Source organism: Aegilops tauschii, chromosome 6 (genome assembly GCF_002575655.3).
Source record: "Aegilops tauschii subsp. strangulata cultivar AL8/78 chromosome 6, Aet v6.0, whole genome shotgun sequence".
NCBI lineage: Eukaryota > Viridiplantae > Streptophyta > Magnoliopsida > Poales > Poaceae > Aegilops > Aegilops tauschii.
The window spans coordinates 125187122-125209355 of NC_053040.3; the positions used below are offsets into that span (position 1 = coordinate 125187122).

The following is a 22234-nucleotide window of genomic DNA, read 5'->3' on the forward strand; positions in this document are numbered from 1 at the left end:
TCATGTCGCTATCATCGCCTCCCTTGGCCATGAGAGCTCTTTCCTTCGGTGGATTCTTGCAATCAGACTTGAAGTGACCGAGGATTCCACAATTGTGACACTTTACTTTCTTTATGTCAAATTTTCTCCATGGTTTTCTAGCCTTTTCTTCCTGTCCAGCGAAGTCCTTTCTCGCCGGGCGTTGCTTCTCCTTTGCTTTATTGCCGCTCGAGGATCCACCTTGCTTTTCTTTCATCAGGGCCATCCATTGAGCCATTGTAATCATGAGATGCTCACTCTCCTTCGAATCGCCGAAGCTGAAACGAATTCTCTCGTCGTGGGCCTTGAACCTTCCGACGAGATCCTCGACCTTGAGAGTCTTTAGGTCGAGACATTGTTCAATCGATGTGACGATCTGGATGTAGCGTGCAGGCGCGGCGCGCAAAAATCGTCGGACAATCGCAACTTCTTCTAGGGTTGAACCATAGCTGCGTATGCCGTTGACGAGGGTCTTGAGACGGGCGGCAAACTGATCAACCGTCTCACTTTCATCCATCTTCAGGCACTCGTAACTTCTCATCAGGGACTGAAGGTGTGCTTCCTTGACACAGTCATGACCCTGGTGCAGGATCTTGATGGTCTCCCATGCCTCCTTCACCGAGTTCTTTCCGACGGGGTGTTGCAGCACATCCTTCGGCATGGCGGAGTAGATCGTTGTTAACGCCTGACGATCCTTCCGGTACTTCGACGCGCCCTTTGCGTACTCGGCGCCGCCCGGGTCGACCGCTTCCCAGAACTCAGCTCCCTCCATCGCGACCTCCATGTTCATCGCCCATAGTGCGTAGTCCTCTAGATCCAGACGGGGGAATTGTGATCCCCCACCATCGGCATCGGTGCTCCCGCTGCCGCTGTCACGATCTCCTTGCCCGTGGTCGACATGATCCTTCGATTGCTTGCCGAGAATCACGTCAATACCAAAGCTCTAGATACCAATTGTTGGCACAGACCTCTGTACGTCGCACGTAGACGAGTTCTTTCCGTCGAGAGCACTTCCGTTTGTCGAGCCGGTCGAGTACTTTCCGGCCGTACGCAAACTGTGCGTACAGAACTAGCCTAAGCTAGCAAGCAGCCAAGCAAGGAGCTTGATCGATCTTTGGAGACTAGCTATACACGTGAACAGGATACGGCGACTTGATTGCAAAACCAGGAACGTGTCGGCCCTGTTGTATATTGATGATTAGAGGGGGACTAGGTACAGGTATAAATAGTATCTATCCTACCTAGCATCTAGCCGACTCGGCAAAAGACTACAAGTCCGTCCCGGACTAGTTTTCTCCTAATCGTGATTATCTCTAACACCTGTCTCATCTCTTTGCCATGTTGTGCCGCCCCTCTAGCGCGTCTCTGTGTTGGAGCTCGCCGTGCCGAGCCGCGCTCACCCTGCCTCGCCTCGTGCCCGGCTGGTGCTGCTGGAGCAGGTGGTCGCGCCCGGCAGGCGCCCCTCGTACATGCTCGCGTGGGTGCAGCTCGTTCCGGCCATGGTCAACGTGCACCTGCGTCCCTGCCTGCTACGATGTTCGACGAAATGCCAGGACGGACATGCACAAAATGAATCCGCTCCCGTTGGGCACATCGGCCGACCTAAATGAAAAGGCGGACACGGATGAGCCGACGGGTGACCTAAACAGACAAAAAACGGACAAAATCGATGTCTGTTTGGGTCGGCCGGTTGGAGTTGCTATAAGTTTTTGCGAAATCACTAGTTGAGGAGTACTCGTTGCAAAGATTAATCCAACTCCCCTGGTTGCGACAAGTGGCGCACATGCAGCGCGCCACTTGTCGCAACCAGGGAGTTTTCCTTTTTTTAAGATTCGTTTATTCAAAACGTTTTATTTCTCAAACCGTGCGTCCAAATCTCGAACCGCTTTCACCATTGGATTCCTCGCGTCGAGATCTTCAGAACTAGATGTCATGTTGATAGGTTTTGGCGAACTTTTTTTTCACGAAAAAAGCCGGACGAAAAAACCGAACCGAGAGCATGAGTTTTTTTTCCTTTCCGAAAGAGGCACGCCCGTGCTCTCACGCAATCACAACCGTGCCTCTCGCGAAAGCAAAACCGTGACTCTCGCGAAAAAAAGAGAAAACACGTTTTTTTCCGTTTCCGAGGAAGCATGGCCGTGATTCTCACGAAAGCACAACCGTGCCTCTCACGGAAGCAAGACCGTGACTCTCGCGTAAGGAAAAAACAGAAAACGCGTTTTTTTGTTTCCGAGAGGCACGGCCGTGACTCTCACGAAAGCACAAAGGTGCCTCTCGCGGAAGCAAAACCGTGACTCTCGCGAAAGAAAAAAAAAACAGAAAACGCGTTTTTTTCGTTTCCGAGAGGCACGGCCGTGACTCTCGCTAAAGCACAACCATGCCTCTCGCGGAAGCAAAACCGTGACTCTCGCGAAAGAAAAAAAAATAGAAAACGTGTTTTCTTTCGTTTCCGAGAGGCACGGCCGTGACTCTCGCGAAAGCACAACTGTGCCTCTCGCGGAAGCAAGACCGTGACTCTCGCGAAAGAAAAAAAAACAGAAAACGCATTTTTTTCGTTTCCGAGAGGCACGGCCGTGACTCTCGCGAAACACAAAGGTGCCTCTCGCGGAAGCAAAACCGTGACTCTCGCGAAAGAAAAAAAAACTGAAAACGCGTTTTTTTTCGTTTTCGATAGGCACGGCCGTGACTCTCGCTAAAGTACAACCATGCCTCTCGCGGAAGCAAAACCGTAACTCTCGCGAAAGAAAAAACAGAAAACGCGTTTTCTTTCGTTTCCGAGAGGCACGGCCGTGACTCTCGTGAAAGCAAAAAGCGTGACTCTCGTGACCCAAGAGGCACGGCCGTGACTCTCGCGAAAGCAAAACCGTGCCTCTCGCGGAAGCAAAACCGTAACTCTCCCGAAGGAAAAAAAAACACGTTTTTTGCGCAATTTTTTTTTGTCGAAAAGCTAAGGAAGACCGGTGAAAAACCAAAACGTAAAAAAAACTGTTTAAAAGGCCGAAAACGCGTGCGAGAAAAAAATCCGAAGTAAGCGTCCAGAGCGCGACACGTGGCGAATGGCTGAGAGCGCGCCAAATGGCGCTGATTGTTGTGAGGCTGTCGAAGGAGTGCTCGTTAACTAGTTGCTTTCAAGTTTTTTGTTTTTGAGACATTGGAGTTGCTATTAGTGAAAAAGAAAAAAAAACTTGAAGGATCCTCGAGCCCATTCGGCCCCATCCGGGCGACCTCGCCAAGCTGGTCTGAAAGCTACCTCATCCAAGAGGCCGTTTCTGTAAATTCTAGGGCTACTACTATTTCCAAACGTGTGCGCTCAATATTCAATCCTCGTCTCTGTCGTCTCCCTCACTCGCTGGCGGCGCTCCGTTTCCCCAAATCTCACGCAATCCCCTTCTCGCCGGCGGTTTCGGATTACGCTTTATACTCCGGTTGCCGGTCGTTGATCCAGAACACAGATATACTCCCTATATATAGTTTAGAAAACCTCTCGTCCCCGATCCGAGCAATTTCCAATGTCGATGCCGAAGGCTCTGTTTAAGCCCAACCGCAGTCGCGATGCTCGCTACTCGATTCGTCGTCGCGCCGGCGGAGGTAGCTTTCTCATGGACAGGGCGAGGGGCAGTAGCACGAGCGGGGTGAGTCGATTCCTGCGCCGGCGACGGCAGCTGCCGGCCCTCCGTGACGACCGGATGAGCGACCTCTCCGACGATCTGCTCCTCCTCGTCCTCCGCCGCCTCGACACCCGCACGGCGCTCGGCGCCGGGTTGATCTCCAGACGCTGGGCGCACCTGCCCCGCCAGCTCCCCGCCTTGGACTTCAGGGTTAGCGACATACTCCCGCCGCGCTACCACCGATGGGTCCTCCTCCACCGCGACATCTACAGCAGACGCCAGCCCATGAGCCTGGAGCTCGTGCCTAACATCAAGAGGTACGAGCGCCGTGCCATGCGCGCCCTGAACAGCTCCGTCCAGGGCTTCTTGGAAGGAGCTCGACCTCGCTGCGGCGTCAAGAGACTGAACCTCGAGTTCTTCGCCACCGGTAACGGCTACGGCTGCTGCATCAATCGGCTCATCGCGGAGGCCATTGATGCTTGGGGCGTCGACGACCTCGAGGCCATCGCCAAGCCACTGTACAAGCAACAAGACCTCGTCCACGCCTTTCCGAGCCATGGCCTGTGCAAGGAGCCCCGTGCGTCACGCCTGCAAAGCCTCAAGCTTGGAGGCTGCGTGCTCCCGCCTCTGCACGAGTACAGTTCACTTACCATGCTCGTCCTGCGAGACATACCGGAATCCACGCCCCCGGCCGCCTACGAGGGTGTCTTCACCTCGTGCCCAAAGCTTTACACCCTGCACCTCATCTCCTGTGGCTGCAGCAGCGACTCAGGCATACGCTTGCCGGTGGTGGTGAACGCCCCCAGTTCAGAGATCAGGGAACTTGTTGTGGACAGCTGCACATTTCGGTGGATACGGCTAAGGGCTCTCCCCTGTCTCGAGAGCCTAGCCTCCCTGGGAACCAGCAGAGTGTTCTTCGAGTATACATCATTCCCCTCCATGAGGCAATGCAACTTCGCACTGCGCATAGGTGTCACAATGGAAGGCGCGCGTCAATACTTTGCGCATCAGCTGAAGCTGGAGCTTGACACGTTTCTTCGATGCACACCAAATATAATGAATCTCATTGTCCGGTTCACTGGTCCTGACAGATGGATCGTGCCGTCTAGCCCTCCCTTGTCATATTTGCCTAACCTGAGGCGGCTGCTGGTCGCGGATGTTCCATCTTCCTGGGATGCCACATGGCCTTGTCTTTTTCTTGAGATGACACCTTCCCTGGAGAGCCTTCACATCAACATTGCCTCCTGCAAGGAGAAGCCCGGTGAAGAAATTTCCTGGCAGCCCAGCAAGCTTGGGCTGCATAACTTGAGGGAGTTTGTGGTTGCTGGTTTCCAGGGAACTAAAAGGCAGATTTGCCTAGTCAATCTCGTCGTGGGAGCATGCACAGCGTTGCGCCATGTTGCCATGTTCAAGAACGGTCATGCAAGGGGCAAGGGACTCTGGGACTGGGAGATGGTTACCCAGCAACAATCATGGACGGACGAGGAGAAGGACTACACGCTGAAGCAAATCATGGATGGGGTTTCTTCCTCTGCTGTTCAACTAGTTTTTGGCTGAATTTTCTCACATTTCTTACAGGCCTCTCATTTAGTGCTCCTTATCCTTCTATTTATTCAATGTAAGTTATGATCTATGACACAAGTAGTGTGTCTCTTCGTGCTTTCCTTTCCTGTTCCAGGCAGTGTGTTTATTTTCCAATAAACCTGAATAATTTGTGGCATTAAGTTTTCCATGTCCACTGGTGTCTCTGTCTAGAAGTAATGGATTTGTTGTAGTCCAGGAATGTTGGGGCGTCACAATTTTTGAAAACTTCTGTGTCAAATGCTGGATCCACCAAGGGTTGGTTTTCCAGGTGAATAATGGCCTCCTAAGAGCACTTATTTGGCAAGATACGATGGTTGTGCAACTTTTCATTGAAATCTAAACTTGTATGCATGATACTGTGGTCATTGATATCTACTGTGACGTTGTATGGCACTTGTATATAATGATGGATTTGGCCTCCAGATAATATCAAGTTGTTATTCCTAACATGTATGATGGCTTCGGCTTCCAGATAATATCAAGTTGCTATTCTAACATATATTTTTTTTTGCGGGAATATTCCTAACATATACGTCAAACCTAGCAACAAATTCATGAATCTTGGTCGAAAATCCTACCCTTTTCTGTTTGCGGATAAAACCCGACGGTTTGAGCAGTGTGCTCCAGCCCTGCTTCTGGGACAAGCAAAGGAAAATTGGCTCCCAACAGATTAGGTTTGGTTCAAATACCTCACACCCTGAAATAGCATTGATCGAATAGAAAATCTAAAGGATGAACGTCTTTTATTCGAAACTAAAGGGATAATGGATACAAAGGCATTTTGATTTCCTATTGCATAGATGCCCTGGAGCTGTACAAAACACACCAGCCGATTGGCTGAGTTCTATTTGTTCACACCTTTCCAATAAAAAATAAAAAACTGTAGATACCAGATTAGCTGTTTCATGTGAAAGAGAATTATTGCCTGTTCTCGATGCTTATACAAGGATGGGAATTGTTCATTCTAGGGGCTATTGGCATCATCATTTTCTGTTCAGTTAAGACCATATAAATATATATGAACTAGCTGTATTTCATTAGACAATAATTTGTGTGCTTGTGCGTGATTTTGCTTACAGTATACGAGACATCAAGAAGTGTAACATATTCTTTGATGACTTGATAGGTCAAGATATGGTTTCTTTGATGCGATAGGTCAAGATGCCGGCCATGAACTGAAATCAAAGGCTGGACCTGGTTTCTTTGATGGCTTGCAATAGAAAATCCGTCACGCCATAATAGTGTTGATTTTATTTATTTATACCATCTCCTCGTAGTTATGATAGTACCACATATTAAGCTGTACCATTCAAATTTGTATCTCCGTTTTTCTAGAGTTGAGGGTTAGTACTTGGAAAAACGTCATTCAATTCATAACATGTTTAACAACAAATAGTTATTCTTTTGCTGGGATAATACCGACCATATGAGGGGGGGGGGGGGGGGGGTATTATATCCTCGTAGTACCATTCATATCCTTTTTTTACAGTTATACAATTCATATCTTATTTTTCTTTTGCCGGGATAATACCAATCATATCAACCTTGGAAAAACAACAAATAGTCATGACATAGTCTTGCAACAAATTTATAGATACAATCTATCTCGGTGTTAGATATGATTTAATTATCAAAGCATCCTTTAGAAAAACAACTAAAATCATAATTAATCATGATAACCTGATTTTATGGCACTTTTCTAAGGTTGGGAGCAGCGGTAGCACCTTGACAGTTATAATTGTGAGAATTTTCCGGGAGATGGATTAATATTTCCACATCATATCAAGACATGACAACTTAAATTCACAACATTACATGTATCTGATAACCAGACAAATGAACTACTCTGTAGAACAAGAAAGAGCAATACTGGTACATTTGGTGCAGGAATCCCCTCTTCAAGAAGAGAACAACAGCGGGCTCTCCAACATTCCAAGTTCGCAGCCCTCACAGAGTGCCTGGCCCACACAGGCTCGCAGCTAATGACATTCCAAGTTCATTGTATTGGTAGATTGCTTATTAGATTGGTTGGATGATGCACCAGCTGGAACTAGATAACAGATTCACCATGCAATAGATCTTGGTCAACTGTTCTGATTCTGCCTGGCTGACATGTTAGCCATGTCTTCAGCAGTAACTGGCTTGTGCATCTGCATGAACAAGAAGCTCTAGTTAGGGCAATCTGATAGAATTTCAAAAGGTCTTTCAGTAGATACCTACTACATGTTACCGTGCCTAACCAGCTGACTACATGAAAGGAATATCGACCAAACAAAGAGACATCATGTTGATCAACTGTAAACTCAGCACAAGTACGTCCAGGAACAACACACTACAGAATCAATCACAAACAATAATGTTTAGTTTGTTAAGCAGTGTCCATTGAACAGTCATGAAGAGTAGAATGAAATGCAGAATTACTAACATGATCAAACTCACTAAGCAAGGGTAGAACATAACTTATTCACCTTACCCTGACTAACAGGGTCAGTAGTCGTCTACCAAATATTTGGGGTGAGAATTCCTTATTTAACACTGGCCTAAAACTTTTTGCCCTATTTGACACCGAAATCTTTTTCTTCCTTATCTAACACCAATTCTAAAATTTGTTCCCTTTGTAACACTTCCGTCCATTTTGACTACTAACGGTGTTAAAGGGCACCTGAAAAGACGATTTTACCCCTCATGCAACTTGTGACAAAATTCAAATAGCATTACCTGCTAATAGGTCGTTGGCCAGTAACAAGCAGCTCTGGAGTCCAAAAATAAAAACAGGTCACAATTTACACTATCCTACTACAAACCTTGTTCCTTAACTGAAGCATATAACAGACTAATTCAAAGAGAGTTTTGATATAGATTTTCACAGGGAAGTAAGAAGCATCTTTATAGAGAAATAATAAGCATTTTCACAGAGAACTCATAACCATTTTCACAGATAAATAAATGCATGAATAACCTGCAATGTGAATAATAGTGCATCAGCATTAGAGTTAAACCAGATCAATAACAGAGTAACTGAATATTTTCAGATCCATAACATTTTCAGAGAAATAAAGCATCACATAACAGACTAAGCCCTTTCCTGAGAGGAGGAAGAGGAGGGCGCAGACTTGTCTTTGTGAGGGCTAGCACTGGTCGGTGAAGGTCCCGGCGTACGAAGCTGTCAGTGGCCGTAGCAACGGGGAAGGCATGGAGCGGATGGAGTCAGGGGATCAGGGATATGTTCACCGGCGTCGGCAGGGACTTGAGCCCGCTGCAGCCGAGACACCGCCACCTGCCGAAGTCGCGCGCTGGCCCAACCCCTCCGCAGCCCCACCGTCGCCATCGCTCACCAACGGCTGATCCGCAGCAGCGCCGAGGTCGGACCCCCTCAGCAGAGCGCCGTTCCCATCCGCAGCACTGCCGCCATCCATTACCCGGAGTCACCGCCGCCTATAGGACTAGGAAGTTCGCCACCGCCGCCGCCGCTAGGGTTGGGAGAAAGGGATGAGAGGCGCGGGTCGGGAGAGAAGAGAGATGGCCGGTTCGGTCTATTTTTTTTTTCCATTTTCTCATGCTTATTATTACGGGCAGGGGGCAATTTCATCCAGCTACAGAAAACTAACATTACTCCATGCATCTTTTAACGGTGTAGGCTAACAGAACTAACGGAAGTGTTAGAAAGGAACAAAATTTACACTTGGGTGTTAGATAAGGAAGAAAAAAAATTCAGTGTTAGATAAGGAAACAACATTTAAAAGAGTGTTATATAAGGAATTTTCTCATATTTGAGGGATGGAGGCTAAGAGGGTGTTTGTTTCCAGGGACTTATTGGTTTAGGGACTTAAAAAAGTCCCTATAAGTCCCATCTAAACCAAACAGGAGGGACTTATAGGGACTTAAAGTGGGCATTTGGGACTTATGAAATAAGACTCTCCTTGAGAGTCTTATAGGGACTTATAGTTGTAATATGGTCTTTTAGTCCATGTTAAGTCCCAGGAACCAAACAGGTAGGGACTTTTTAGGGACTTGGGACTTATAAGTTGGGACTAAAAAAAGTCCTAGGACCTATGAACCAAACAGGGCCTAAACAGCACAGAAGCATGACAGCTCATCTGCTAAAAAATGTATTAAACAAATTCTGGCAAAAAATAACACTCACTGCATTCGCAATGGTTAACATAGTCAAACTCACCAAGCCAAAATTTTGTCTAATGTACCTTACCCTGACTAACATGGTCAACAGTCATCAACCAAATATTTTACTATGTATCTTACCCTGACTAACATGGTCAACAGTCATGTACTAAATATTTTAGGGATGCAAGCCAAACAGTACAGAAGCTTAACAGTCATCTGCTAAAAAATAGATAAATCAGATTCTGGAAAAGAAAAGATAAAACACTCACTGCATTCGCAATGGCTAACCAATGAAAGCACCGTGGGAGAGGATCCTCCGCTGATGGCATGGTATCATGATTCCAGTAAGTTATGTTCTGGAATTCTGCACGGGATACAAAATTGCTAGCCTCCTCATCCATGCCCTGAGCATCCTTTTCTTCGTTCTTCTTCTTCTCCAATACAGAACCTACAGGTAAGCTTCAGACCACCAAATTCGATTAACATACAGTAAGATGGTGCCAAACTCAGGCATTGTACAGAAACATGGAAGAGTAGAGTGTGACCATGTTAGGAGCTAGGGTTCTGCCGGTTCTAGGGCGGAGATTGTAGGGGAAAGATGGAGGAAGACGAGGTCGAGGGCGCGGCGGCCGGAGGCTGGGCGCCGTCCTTGCGTGGTGGAGAAGAGGCGGCGGCGGCGCAAGAGGCGGCTAGGGTTAGGTCTCCCAGCTCCCTAAGGGAAGCCGAGCAAATACTGATTGCTTCTTGCTTGATTAGATTGATACATCTCCTCTTCTTATATAGAGAGGTTTACTTGACTCCTAAGCAAACGACCCTAATAACGATAAGATAATTGGGCTAAGCCCCTAATAACGATAAGATAACTTGGGCTAAGCCCCTAATATGCCGGTCATAACACTTCTCCCCGCCTGCACAAACAGCTCGTCCTCGAGTTGTAAGGCGGGAAGCGCTTGCTGAACTCCTCGAGGTGATCAACCAGCGTCAAACACCTCCGCGACAGCTGGGGCGGCCAGGTTGCCGAGCCCGGCGGCGACGGCGTCCTCCTCAATGTAGTCTGCAGCCTCCAGGTAGAAGAGTCGGGGGCAGACGTGGCCGGGCATGTAGGCCTCGTCGCGGTTGAAGCACAACCCTTGGCGGCGACGCTCGAGTAGCTCGGCCGAGGTGAGCCAGCGGAACGGGCGCGCCATGGTCGCGGCAAGGGGTGCCGCGGAAGCCTGAGCAGGCCGACCCTGCGCAGGAACATCCGGCCAGGGTGGCGGCCCAGCGGCCCGGGACGGTGATGCCTGCTGGATGGCCACCGCGCGGCGCTCGAACGCGCGGGCGTAGTACATGGCCGTCTGGAGGTCCTGGGGTCCCTGCAGCTCGACGTCCACGCGGATATGATCTGGCAGACCGCCGACGAAGAGTTCGGCCCGCTGGTGAGCCGTCACGCCGGACGCGTGGCACGCCAGGGCCTGAAAGCGGTCGGTGTAGTCCTGCACCGTAGAGGTGAAGGGAAGGCGGCCCAACTCCGCCAGCCGGCTCCCACGTATCGGCAGTCCGAATCGAAGGAGGCAGAACTCGCGAAAACGCTCCCATGGGGGCATGCCGCCCTCGTCCTGCTCGAGGGCGTAGTACCACGTCTGTGCGGCGCCGCGGAGGTGATAAGAGGCGAGCCAGGTGCGGTCCGACGCGAGCGTCCGTTGCCCCCGGAAGAACTGCTCGCACTGGTTGAGCCAGTTGAGGGGGTCCTCGGCGCCGTCGTAGGTGGCGAAGGCGAGCTTGGCGAAGCGCGGCGGTGTCTGAGCATGACCGCCGTGAGTGTACGGCTCGGCGGTACGGAGCAGCGAAGAGGATGGCGTTAGTCCGGTGTGCACAGGTGGTCCGCAGGAAAGCGGTGGCCCGTCGAAGCCAGCGTGGAAACCCGCGGAGCCGAAGGGCCCGTCGTACGGCTAGGAGGGCGCCGGCTGGTCCGCGGCCATGGTGTAGACTGGCGGCGGTGACGTCCCGGCCAACCAGGCCGGAAGCTGGGACGGCGAGGGCAGGAACCGCACGTGCTGAATCGGCATGCCCGCTGGCGCGGTTGTAGTCAGCTCGGTGTTGGGCGGCGGAGGCGCCGGCAGCTGCTGCTGCCTGGAAACGGCGGAGGCGGCGGGCGTGGCCATCGCCGCGGCCGGCCATTGTGGCCAGATCGGGGCGGTGGAGGGGGATGGCTGTAGCTGCAGCGAGGGCTGCAGTGGCCCGACCAGCGTCGCGATGGCCCCGGGGTGCGGCGGCTGCCAGGGCGGTGGCAGCGAGGACCCGGGTGGCGTGGGTGACACGGCGAGGGCCGGCGCCGGCCACTGCGGCCATTGGGGCGCGGCGGCGGGCGACGGTTGAAGCGGCCAGTGGTGGTGTAGAGGCCCGGTCAGCGCCGCGGGTGCCGAATACCACGGAACCACGGCAGGGCAGCTGGCCCGGTCGCGGCGGCCGGCGGCAAGGGCGGCGGCGGCGGCCCGTAGGGGCCGGCTAGGTATAGCTGTATCCCCTGGACGGCGGTGACGAGATCGTTGAGGACCCCGGTGATCTCCGCCGGGGAGTAGACGGCAGCCGGTGGTGCGGTGGAGGGCGCCGTAATCTGGGTGGTGGCGGCGCCGGAGGATGCGACCAGCGGCGCGGACGGGGAGGGCAACGGCGTGGTGGAGAAGGCCAGCGGCGCAGTGGTGACGGTCGGCAGCGGAAGCGACAGGATGGGCGGCGGTGAAGACATGATCGGAACTGAGCTACCTGATACCAGGGTGTTAGGAGTTAGGGTTCTGCCGGTTCTAGGGCGGAGATTGTAGGGGAAAGATGGAGGAAGACGAGGTCGAGGGCGCGGCGGCTGGGCGTCGTCCTCGCGTGGTGGAGAAGAGGCGGCGGCGGCGCAAGAGGCGGCTAGGGTTAGGTCTCCCGGCTCCCTAAGGGAAGCCGAGCAAATACTGATTGCTTCTTGCTTGATTAGATTGATACATCTCTTCTTCTTATATAGAGAGGTTTACTTGACTCCTAAGCAAAAGACCCTAATAACGATAAGATAATTGGGCTAAGCCCCTAATAACGATAAGATAACTTGGGCCACAGCCCACTGGGCTAAGCCCCTAATATGCCGGTCATAACAGACCAACATCATATCATACCATCACTATAGTCCAGATATACATTGTTATATATGCAAACCTAGTATCCCTAGACAAATTTACATTCTGCCAGGAGTAAGGCATGTCAGATTCTTGTTTCCATGCAGGTTTGATACAAGATAATAAAATAGTAAAAGACCATGTCACAATTCAATGGCCGTTTCTGTGGTAAGCTAAACCGAATTTCACGTTCCTTGCGTAGGTTTTCATTATAAGCACTACCCTGTTGAAATGAATTACGCCTATCTAAGTAAGTACACTTTGGCACATTATCAGGCCATGATTCATCTTTAAATATTCAGATCTCAATGAAAAGCAGTAGCGCGCACATTTCTCATATATGGATAGAAGGACAGCGTAATTCCAAGAGAGAAGTTTGTTTTGCGCAGTTTTTCAAATCTGTGCCAGAGCTTCCAAATTTAAGTATCGCCACCCTTTCCACCGAACAGAATCAGATCGCCGGAGCTCACCTCGGTAGCCATCGGGGAGCGCGACGGTGGCGCCCTGCAGGTTCCTCCCCCGGAAGAAGGCCTCCTCCACCTTCACCCCGTCCACCTCCACACCTGCGCGCACGCACGCACGCACCCACCAATTCGTCAACCAAACAGACAGAAGGTAGACGGATGAACGGAGAGAGGAGGGGAAACGAGCGAACGGACCAGTGTCCCTCGGCTTGAAGTAGTCGGAGACGGCGGCGGCGCTGTTGTGCCTGATGCCGCAGGGCAGGAGGTGCACCCGGCCGAGGTCGGTTGCCGCCGGGGAAAGGTCGATGCCGGCGGCGGCGGGCGGGGTGGCTTGCTCCATGGTTGGGTTTGGGGGTTTCAGAGCAGTCGCCACGTCCCGCGCTGGTGAACTGGTGGTCTCTTCGTTGGTTTGGGCGGCACCCTGGTGAGCAGAATAAAGATGGGCCCCGGTTCCAGAGGCCCACGGTTCATGCAAGCCCGCGTCTATCCTTTTTCTTCTTATAAAAAACAGAGAAAGGCCACAGCCTCTTAGTCCAGAAGCCCAGAAGCTATACACGCAGCAAGCTCTTCCCTAAAAGAAAAAAAGAAACCGCAGCCTCTCGATGGCTACATGCCGCACGCCTCTCGTTTGTACTGTTTGATTCCCCGACTAGACAACTTCTCGTTTCGTCTCTCTGTTCGCCCATCGCGGCGTCGCCCGATCCCATCGGCAAGCCGACGCCGGGCAGATCGGCCGCGGGAAGCCGAAGCCGGCAATTGCTGTTCAAATTGAAGGCAGATATAAGTAAGGACAAGGTGAAGAGAACCAGAGCTAGTATAAGTTAGGACACGGTGCCACCGTAGGAAGGGGTCGATTCCCCCTGGTATACTCGTGTTCATCCTTTCTCCCGAGGCAATCCAACCAAAAGGCAGGAGTAGGATTTCATACAGCAAGGTGGCCCGAACCTAGGTAAACTGTCGTGTCTTCGTTGATCCTCCCTAGCTCGAGCACGCCGGAGCATTGCCGTGAGTTTGTGAGTCGCGAGGCAAAGCGTAGCGGGTACATCAAGCATACCCCACAGTTCGAACCTTGTTGGGTCCCCGGAGCTCCGATTCCAACAGGTCGCCGCCGTGACGACGAGGTCAGAGCAGAAAAGCCACATTAGGGCCAGCACCGTCGCTGCCCCAGCCCCGATTGGCAAACCAGCCACCAGATCCGTCGTTGACCGCACCATAGGAAGCCACCAGAGACAGAACCAAGGCATATTTATTGGCCGCCGCCGCCATCATCATTGAAAACGTACTAGCGGACGAGCACACACCTAGCCCTAACCTATCTACACTACATCGACAAGATGGAGAGGCTCCTCTCCCCTCCCGTCGCCAGAGCGGACGGCGAAGGATGAAGAAACCCCTCCTTTCGCTCATGGAGAACGCTGGCAGACGGTTCGCCTCTGGTTCCGCCCCTGCAGGAGAGGGGAAAGCAGAACTGGCAATGTTGTAAATGGACTGGCCTTCTAAACAATAGGTTTAGGGTTACAATTAACCAGGATCGATGAGCATAGGGTATGGACTTTAGAGCATCTCCAACAGGCACGCAAAAAAAGCGTTTACAGCGCCGTTTACGCGAGTTTTTGCGTGCGGCGGAGCGCTAGCTCCAGCGGCCGCTGCAAAATAGAGTGCGCGTAAGCCGCTCCAGCAGACGCGCTATATTTGTTATTTTTTATACTACGACTCAGTACACATATAGGCATAGAGAGATTGATAGATAGTACATAGATAAATTAAAACGATAGATAAACGATACATAGATAGTGTATAGATAGTAGCCTCCTCCTACGATAGATAAAACGATAGATAGAAAACTACTCGTCGTCCTCCTCCGACTCGGACTCCACCTCGGTGATGTCGTCCTCCGACGTCATAATGAAGGCGTCAAGGAACCGATCATCCTCGGAGTCCCAGGACGACGCTGCTCCTAGCTCGATGTTGAACTGAGCGGCCGCCTTCCGCGTACGCCGGTCCTCGCGATAGGCGGCTCGCTCCGCCCTCCTCTCCTCCCTCTCTGCCCTCTTTTCCGCGAAGAACTGCTGCTCGTTGATGACGTCCTGCGGGAAGCGTTGGCGCCACAACGCCATGGCTTCCTCGTCCATCTCGTCGAGGCTGAGACGACGCTCCCGCCTCCGGTTCTCGCGACGACCCTTGTCGGTGAGAAGCCGCGGGGGAGGCGCCAGCTCCTGTGCCATCTCCCGCGTCGACACCTCCGGGGAGTTCATATCCCGGCGAGACCGCGAGAGGCGCCACGCCGCCGCGTCGTACGTGCGGGCGGCCTCGTGGGCGTTCTCGAAGGTGCCGAGGTCGAGGCGCACGTCGCCGGACCGAATCTCAACGGAGAAGGTGCCGGACGGACGCGCGCGGTAGCCCGAAGCTCCCCGGCGGCGCGACGGCATGGTGGCGCGGTGGTGGCACGTCGGCGGCGAGGCGAGAAAGCGGCAGAGGAAGTGACGAGAGAGCGGCAGAGGGCGCGTGGCAGGCGCTGCATTTTATCGGCGCGCCGGAAGCGGCACGCCAAATCTAGCGCGCGACTGGCCGCTTTTTTTCGCGCGCACAAAACCGTTTCCCGCCTACGTTGGAGCACGTGAAACTGTCCCGCGCACGCTAAAATCGCATTTTACCACACACGCGTTTTTTGCAGCCATTGTTGTAGATGCTCTTAGAGATTTAAATGTCGGAGTTCATTTGCGTCGCGCTCTACATGTATAAAACAGACTTCACTCCGGACGGACCGACAGTGCGCGTGCGCGGCTGCGGGGCGCTTCAGGCGAGTCGGAAGTCAGTCTCGCGGGAAGCGAGACACGTAACTCGCGCTACCCCTCAAAAAAAGAAAAACTCTCGCGCTGAAATCTGGCTGTAGCGAATCCTGTGGAGAATCAATATTGCTGGTTCGCTCGATCATTGGGCCTAACAACACATTCCTTGTGTTGTGTATACGATATTTAAACAATCCGGCTTTGCCTCAAAAAATAGAAAAAACAATCCGGCTTGGAGTCCAATCCGAGTCCGATCGTTGCTCTATGCTACTCTAGTACATAGTGGTTGATTTTCCAAGCCTTTTGCCTGCCCGCGCACCTCCCGAGTCTATATAAACAGCCTTTGCCTTGCCGCTGAATCATGTACGTACAACCACGATGCGTTCCTTTCGCGACGAAATCGGCTACTGGCGCAAATTCCTCCCCTGGTACCCATGGCCGTTTATCATGATCCTCCTCGTGGCCGCCTTCTTGGGCCTCCTCGTCATGTTACGGGTCAATAGCTCCTGTGTGACGTTTTTCATGCGAATTGAAAGGAGTGCGACGTTGTTGGAATGAATGGCTGTGATGCGACGTTTTAGAAACAAACAATAGCTCCAATGCGACATGGCTCTGTTTAACCATGAAATGAAAAACACGAGGGGTTAGCGATTCGAGTTATGACACGCGGGACCTAGCAGTTACTCGCATGCGGGTGGGACCCACAACTTATCCACGCAAGCATGCCCGTGCTCATCAGCGTGCCCCGACCTGAGCCAGCCACGAGCCCGAGCCAGCCCACCCCACCCCCCTCCATTGCTTGCCCTGCCCCTTTCCTTTCCCACCTTCTTCTTCCTCTGCTCCGGCAACGAAGCGCGCCGCCGGCGAGTGATGTCTAGCTCGACTTCGGCCTCCCGCCAATCATGGACGCAGTACAGTCCACTGCCGTTGACAAGATGCCCCGATTGCCCGCGCATGGAGCCTCTGAAGCGTTTGACTTGTGTGAGGGAAGAAAATGGCAACCGTGGGCGCGAGTTTGTGAAATGCTTGAGCAGGCCACAGCCGGGGCAGGTTAGATCTGTGTTCTTGACCAATCTTATGGTCTAATTTCTCCCGATTTCTTTCTTTTTTCCTCGAATTAGGGCGGTGGATCTGGGTGGTGGATCTAGGATTCATGCGCCGCCGGCCCCCTGTTTTTCAGGTTCTGAAGAAATGTGGGCATTTTGAGTGGCTCGATGACTATGTTGAAAGGTTGAAATTGGAGGGATCAACCGGAACCCAAGAGCTCAATTTTGGGGGGCGGCTTGCCGTGGAACAAGCCCCCAATTTGGCGGACAGAGCCAATCCGATGATGCACAGTGCAGAACTGAAGTGTGAATTGAAGAAAATTGGCAAGCAACTAAAGCATCTGATCGATTTGAAGCAGCAAGCAAATATGATGGCTGGAGCATTTTATTGTTGTGTCATTGCTATGGGTTTATTTTACTTGATGTTCATCAATCGCTAGAATTTGTTAGAGTTTCAGTTAGTGTGTCAAAACTAGTTTCAGGGGTGCCTAGTAGTTTGAGTTAGCCAGGGATCATTTGTTAGATGAATTTGAATTAGTGTGAAGCAAAACTTGCTTGAATTATTGTAATGATATTCTCAGGGGCCCTATTCAGTGTTCATGCTCTGTTTCCTCTGTTTTTGTTCTTCAGTTAACAGAGTACACACCCAAATTCAGTTTCTAGTAAAAAACAAAACTGGGCTGCCGAATAGATGTTGGGCCGTGAGAAAATGGGCCGTGAGAAAATAACCATGCCCAAGACCAGCCCACCCGCGTAGGGACACCAGCCCACCTCTAACTTCGGCAAATAAAATGGGGCCCAATAAAATGTTACTTGTTTTTATTTTGGCCTTTTTCTTGCACTAAATTTTGTGATGGATCATTTTTTGATGCACTAAAACTAAATGTTAATTGTTTTTATGCATGTCTACAGTTCCATGAATTAAATGAGTTGCATGCTTGCATGAAGTGCCCGAAGTAAATTAGTTTGCATTTCCTAGTTGCACCCATGTCCATAGTGGGTTTGCATTTGGCTCCTAGTTGCATGTCCATGGTTTGGTCAATATTTTGAAGATGGTGTGTGTGGTGATTGGGGAGTAGAAACCCGGGCCCGTAGCAACCCATAGCAATACACGAATAATAAGCAAAAACAACCCATAGCAATCCACAAATAATAGCACGAAACACACAATATATATAGTAGCATAACGATTATATAGAAGCATAACGATTGCAACCCATAGTTCCACGATAGCCTTACAACTCCATGATAGCCTTACAACTTAAAGTACTAATAAAACTTAATAATAGTAGCATAACGATTACAACTTAAAAAAATAATACGATAGATCTATAGCAAGCTAGATAGATAGGGGGGCACCAAACGCGGGTTCTTCGGGTTCTTATTCTCCTCCTCCTCCGGGGCCACCTCGCTCCTCCGGGCGCCGCCCTTCACTCCTCCCCATTGTTGATGGGGTACAGGAGCGTGTGCATAACGCCGTTGTTGGGGAAGATGCCGTTGAAGTCGGTGAAGATATTGTAGGTTGTGAAAGCTATGAACTCACAACCAACCCAATACGCTCGCCCGAGGAGATGGAAAGCATCGAAAGGGTTAGTGAACGTGGCGAGGAGCCCAACCACAACGCCGTTGTGGTTGACCTCCTCAAGATGGTACATCCGAGGAGAGCCGCGGGGGAGGTGGCGGAAGCCGGCTGCAAGGAAGAACTCCGTTAACTCCCTTGCGCCCCTCCACCTTGAGATCGCCCAAACCCTAAGGGTTCCCTCTACATACACTCCGGCTGGGTAGAGCCTTTCCGGCACGGTTGGGGGGAAGCGGTAGGTGGGGGCATTGTACTGCATGGTGGCGGGGTGGCTCGAGGGCTCGATCGGGTTTGATGGAGAAGAAGGAAGAAGGAAGGCAGAGGAGGCAGAGGATGGGGTGTGGATGAGAAGGGAGAGGAAGACGATAGTGCCCGGCTTAAATAGCCCAAGTGCGACGTGGTTTCACCCCGTAGAATTAATGGGCGGGCGGTGTTTGGTGGCGCCCCATGAAAGTGTGTACACAAGCGTGGGAAACGGGCTGCGATCCTTCTGTGCCACCGGTCACGGGTCAAGGGGGACGGGCTCACGCACGCGTCTGTGCTGTCGTGGGTCAAGGGGACACGCCTGCCCCGGGTTCTCTGTGTGTGCCGCCCGTGCATTCATTTGCCCATCGATTTGGTCGATGGGAGACGTGAAAATAATGGACGCCTTCATTTGCCCATCTTGTAACGGGCAACACGCCGTTTGAACTGCATCGATACCCACATCGATACCCCATGCCAGTATTGCGTCCTCAAAGAGGAGCACACCATGTACAACACGCCATGCAGCGTTGGCTTTTTGGTTGTCTTCATTGGGCTGCTGCATTGTGGCCGGGTGCATGCTTTGATGCGACGTTGCATCAGTTCTAATGGTAGGCATGCGACAGCTTACTGCATCGATAGGGGTGGCGGAGCAGGGCTACGTCGAGGGCATGCATGCAACGCACGGGCCTAGTTCCGCGGGTGGGCATGCATGCTGCAGGTAGGCACGGGCACGCATGCAACGATGGAAAGGGCACTGCGTAGGCTTAATCCATGCACCGCGTCAACTCTTGCCGTTGGATTCAAATGAACGGTCCTGATGCCCCAACGAGAAAGGCTGATCCAAACCCCACCGATTCAACCAATCAGCGCGTCTCATGCGGATCGATGCACATTGATTCAACCAATCAGCGCGTCTCATGCGGATCGATGCACACTGCAGCTAACCCTAGCGCCTGATCTCAACCGTCCACGCACAACGATCGACGACCCGGTAGTGTGCGGGGTTTTGAGGGGTTTTGACTGATTAGGGTTGAGCATAACTAATTCAAAAAAAATCAAAAAAATATAAAACTTGCGCACATAGTCTTATTATGTCGTATAGTAACGAAAAAAAATATCATTTACATACATTTTTACGAAAAATCCTTCACAAAATTGTCATTCCTCGAACAATGTAGTATGGAGTTCAAGGGAGAGAGTAGTGGGCACCCGAGAGTAGGTGGGGTTTTGAAAATGAAAAGTGTGAAAACCTCATCAAAACTTCATTTTGGATTGACTAAGAAAGATCTCAACTTACTTTTCTCATTTTTCATGTTTTAAACTTGTTTTATATATAATTTTCTATTAAACTTTGTTTTTTTTTAAAAAGAAAATAATAGAAAATTAATTCAATAAATAGTGAGACTTTAGATTTACACTATATAGGTAGAATAGATGTGTAAAAAAATTATTTGGCTGGTAGAATAGATGTGCCAAAAAAACTTGCTTAAATATGAGGCCGTTTACCCTACCTTTGGAGGTCATTTGAGACACACTTTTCATGACTATGAGTTCAACTTACCAAAAGGGCTCGAAATGATCAGCAAGCAAACATATTTCAGTTGAGGTACTTTAGATAGCATTAAAATATCAATACCCCATTCCTAATTTAAATTTGAGCCCAAATTTGAATTTTATTTGGCTGGTTTAGACAAGGTACCAACAAACAAGTTCGAATAGAAATACGGGGATACATAGTGACTACCAGTACGCACCAAGTTACAAATATTATTACATGCCCCAAATTTTCAAACTGTTCTCTGTTCTACCTTTTCCTACCACGTCGTGTGCCTTTCTTCGCCTTAGCACTTCTTGTTTTTGGTTCTACTACACACACAAGTTCACTGATCATCTTGGTTTTCTTCACTGGTCTTTTCAACACCTCGCCAACACCCTCGTGATCAGTGTCTTCAGTCTCAATGTTGACAGCAGTTTCAGTTTCTTCGGTGTGTACCTCAACATGGGTTTCTTCAGTCTGAACCTCGACACGCTCAGGTTCAGTTTCAACCTCGAGAGCAGTTTCTTCAGTCTGAATGTTGACTGCAATTTCAGTTTCTTCGGTGTGCACCTCCACATCAGTTTCTTCAGTCTGAATGTTGACTGCAGCAGGATTTTCTTCAGTCTGCTCAGGCTCAGGCACACTTCTCTTCTTTCTACCGCCATTGACTTTTGCTTTTTTTGTTGGCCAACACTGTTCAACAACAAGAGGCTGACTTGCTCGCTTCCTCCTGGCCATTGGGAAAATGTTATAGATATAGTAATTAGAAAAAAGCACCAAATCAAAACACAGACAAATAAATAAGAACATACTTTGGCTTATCAGGAGTGTAACGGCATTTGACAGATCCCACTCTGTGCCCAAGTTCCTCGCACAACTTGCATCTGTTTTTGTTACCTTTTTGGGCCCTTTTTGGCTTTCCATCTTTCTTTCCCTTCTTACTACTCCCACATTTCTCAAACCATGCCTTGAATCTACTCTGTTTAGGCCTGCCAGCCTTTTTTTTGTCAAGGGAGGACACATGGAAAATTCAATGTCCACTTCAGGCCACTGAGACTGATCTGTAAGTGCTGAAATTGGAGTAGCATATGCAGCTTTGAATCTTTTGCTACCGAATAATATTCATGCAAATATGGGTGCATGTTTATCTTCGGTTGGGATGCTAAGAAGAGAATGGCATGCTCACATGGTTTACCAGTGTGTTGCCACTCGAGGCAAGTGCAATCATGCAATTCAGTGTTAACGACATGTCTCCTTCCAGTTTTGTTATCTCTAACTTCAGCACCCCAAGGTGAAGATTTTTCAACAAACAAATGTGAAAGACATCTGCTCCTATTGACCACCTGTTGTACCACTGCTGGAAGCTTATAACCTTGCAGACAATCACCTATCCTTCTTCTCAATTCCCACAACCGCATGAGCATGATCCTGATTTGGTCAACCATGTCATGCACAGGCAAATCTTTTAACCCCTTCACCTTGTTGTTGAAACTCTCTGCCAAATTATTGTTGATGTGGTCACACTTGATGGCAGTGTTGAATGCTGACCTGTACCATACCAAAGAATGGTAGGTGTTCAGCCATGGACCAAACTCACCACATGCTGCCATTATCTTATCAAGATGATATTTGTGTGTCTGTCTAGTGTAAGATCTTGCTGCTGGCCACATGCGCCCAAATTCTTCTCCTCTATTTTTTTTATCAAATTCATCCACAAATGACCGAAGCACTCCCTCTGCTCAGCATGTGGGAAAACATTTTTCACTGAATTTTCAAGCCCCTTACATGCATCTGTGTGTATAGCCAAAGGTGACACTGGCCCTAGGCATCTTTTCAACTGGATCATGAACCATGTCCATGAAGCCTCTGTTTCTGACTGAAACAAGCTAACAGCAATAGGAAATATCCAGTTGTGTCCATCTAGAGCATTGCATGCTGCCAACTGACCATTCCACTTGCCTGTCAAAAATGATGAGTCTATGCTCAAATATGGACGGCACCCTGCTTTGAACCCATCGATGCAAGGCTTCAAAGCCATAAAAAAACTTGGAGAACTTGACTTCACCTTCGGCTGATACCTCTGTATCTATCTCCACAACACTGCCAG

General features: G+C 50.3%; 3 protein-coding genes across 3 annotated transcripts; 1 reads left to right on the forward strand and 2 right to left on the reverse strand.

Moving 5' to 3' along the window:
* Positions 1-3268: 3268 nt before the first annotated feature.
* LOC109780856 (FBD-associated F-box protein At1g66310) lies at positions 3269-5364 on the forward strand. Its single transcript, XM_020339443.4, has one exon. It carries the CDS (start codon positions 3528-3530, stop codon positions 5181-5183), a length of 1656 nt encoding a protein of 551 aa, XP_020195032.1. The 5' UTR covers positions 3269-3527; the 3' UTR covers positions 5184-5364.
* A 1512-nt stretch (positions 5365-6876) lies between these two features.
* On the reverse strand, positions 6877-13347 carry LOC109780855 (uncharacterized). The gene is made up of 4 exons (XM_020339442.4): positions 13126-13347; positions 12937-13029; positions 9602-9780; positions 6877-7360 (listed from the first exon to the last, which is right to left on the reverse strand). Exons 1-4 carry the CDS (start codon positions 13268-13270, stop codon positions 7295-7297), a joined length of 483 nt encoding a protein of 160 aa, XP_020195031.1. The 5' UTR covers positions 13271-13347; the 3' UTR covers positions 6877-7294.
* A 1427-nt stretch (positions 13348-14774) lies between these two features.
* On the reverse strand, positions 14775-15359 carry LOC109780853 (uncharacterized). The gene is made up of 2 exons (XM_020339441.1): positions 15153-15359; positions 14775-15017 (listed from the first exon to the last, which is right to left on the reverse strand). The coding sequence occupies exons 1-2, from the start codon at positions 15357-15359 to the stop codon at positions 14775-14777; spliced, it is 450 nt and encodes a 149-aa protein (XP_020195030.1).
* Positions 15360-22234: the final 6875 nt, after the last annotated feature.

What these genes read in the sequence shown, in the direction of transcription:
- LOC109780856 (XM_020339443.4), top strand. Translation starts at nt 3,528, where the DNA reads ATGTCGATGCCGAAGGCTCTGTTTAAGCCCAACCGCAGTCGCGATGCT.
- LOC109780855 (XM_020339442.4), bottom strand. Translation starts at nt 13,270, where the DNA reads ATGGAGCAAGCCACCCCGCCCGCCGCCGCCGGCATCGACCTTTCCCCG. An exon ending in CTTCAAGCCGAGGGACACTG is followed by an intron (nt 13,030 to 13,125) that starts GTCCGTTCGCTC and finishes GCGTGCGCGCAG; the next exon opens with GTGTGGAGGTGGACGGGGTG. An exon ending in GCTCCCCGATGGCTACCGAG is followed by an intron (nt 9,781 to 12,936) that starts GTGAGCTCCGGC and finishes GCTTACCTGTAG; the next exon opens with GTTCTGTATTGGAGAAGAAG.
- LOC109780853 (XM_020339441.1), bottom strand. Translation starts at nt 15,359, where the DNA reads ATGCCGTCGCGCCGCCGGGGAGCTTCGGGCTACCGCGCGCGTCCGTCC. An exon ending in AGGTGTCGACGCGGGAGATG is followed by an intron (nt 15,018 to 15,152) that starts GCACAGGAGCTG and finishes CGCTTCCCGCAG; the next exon opens with GACGTCATCAACGAGCAGCA.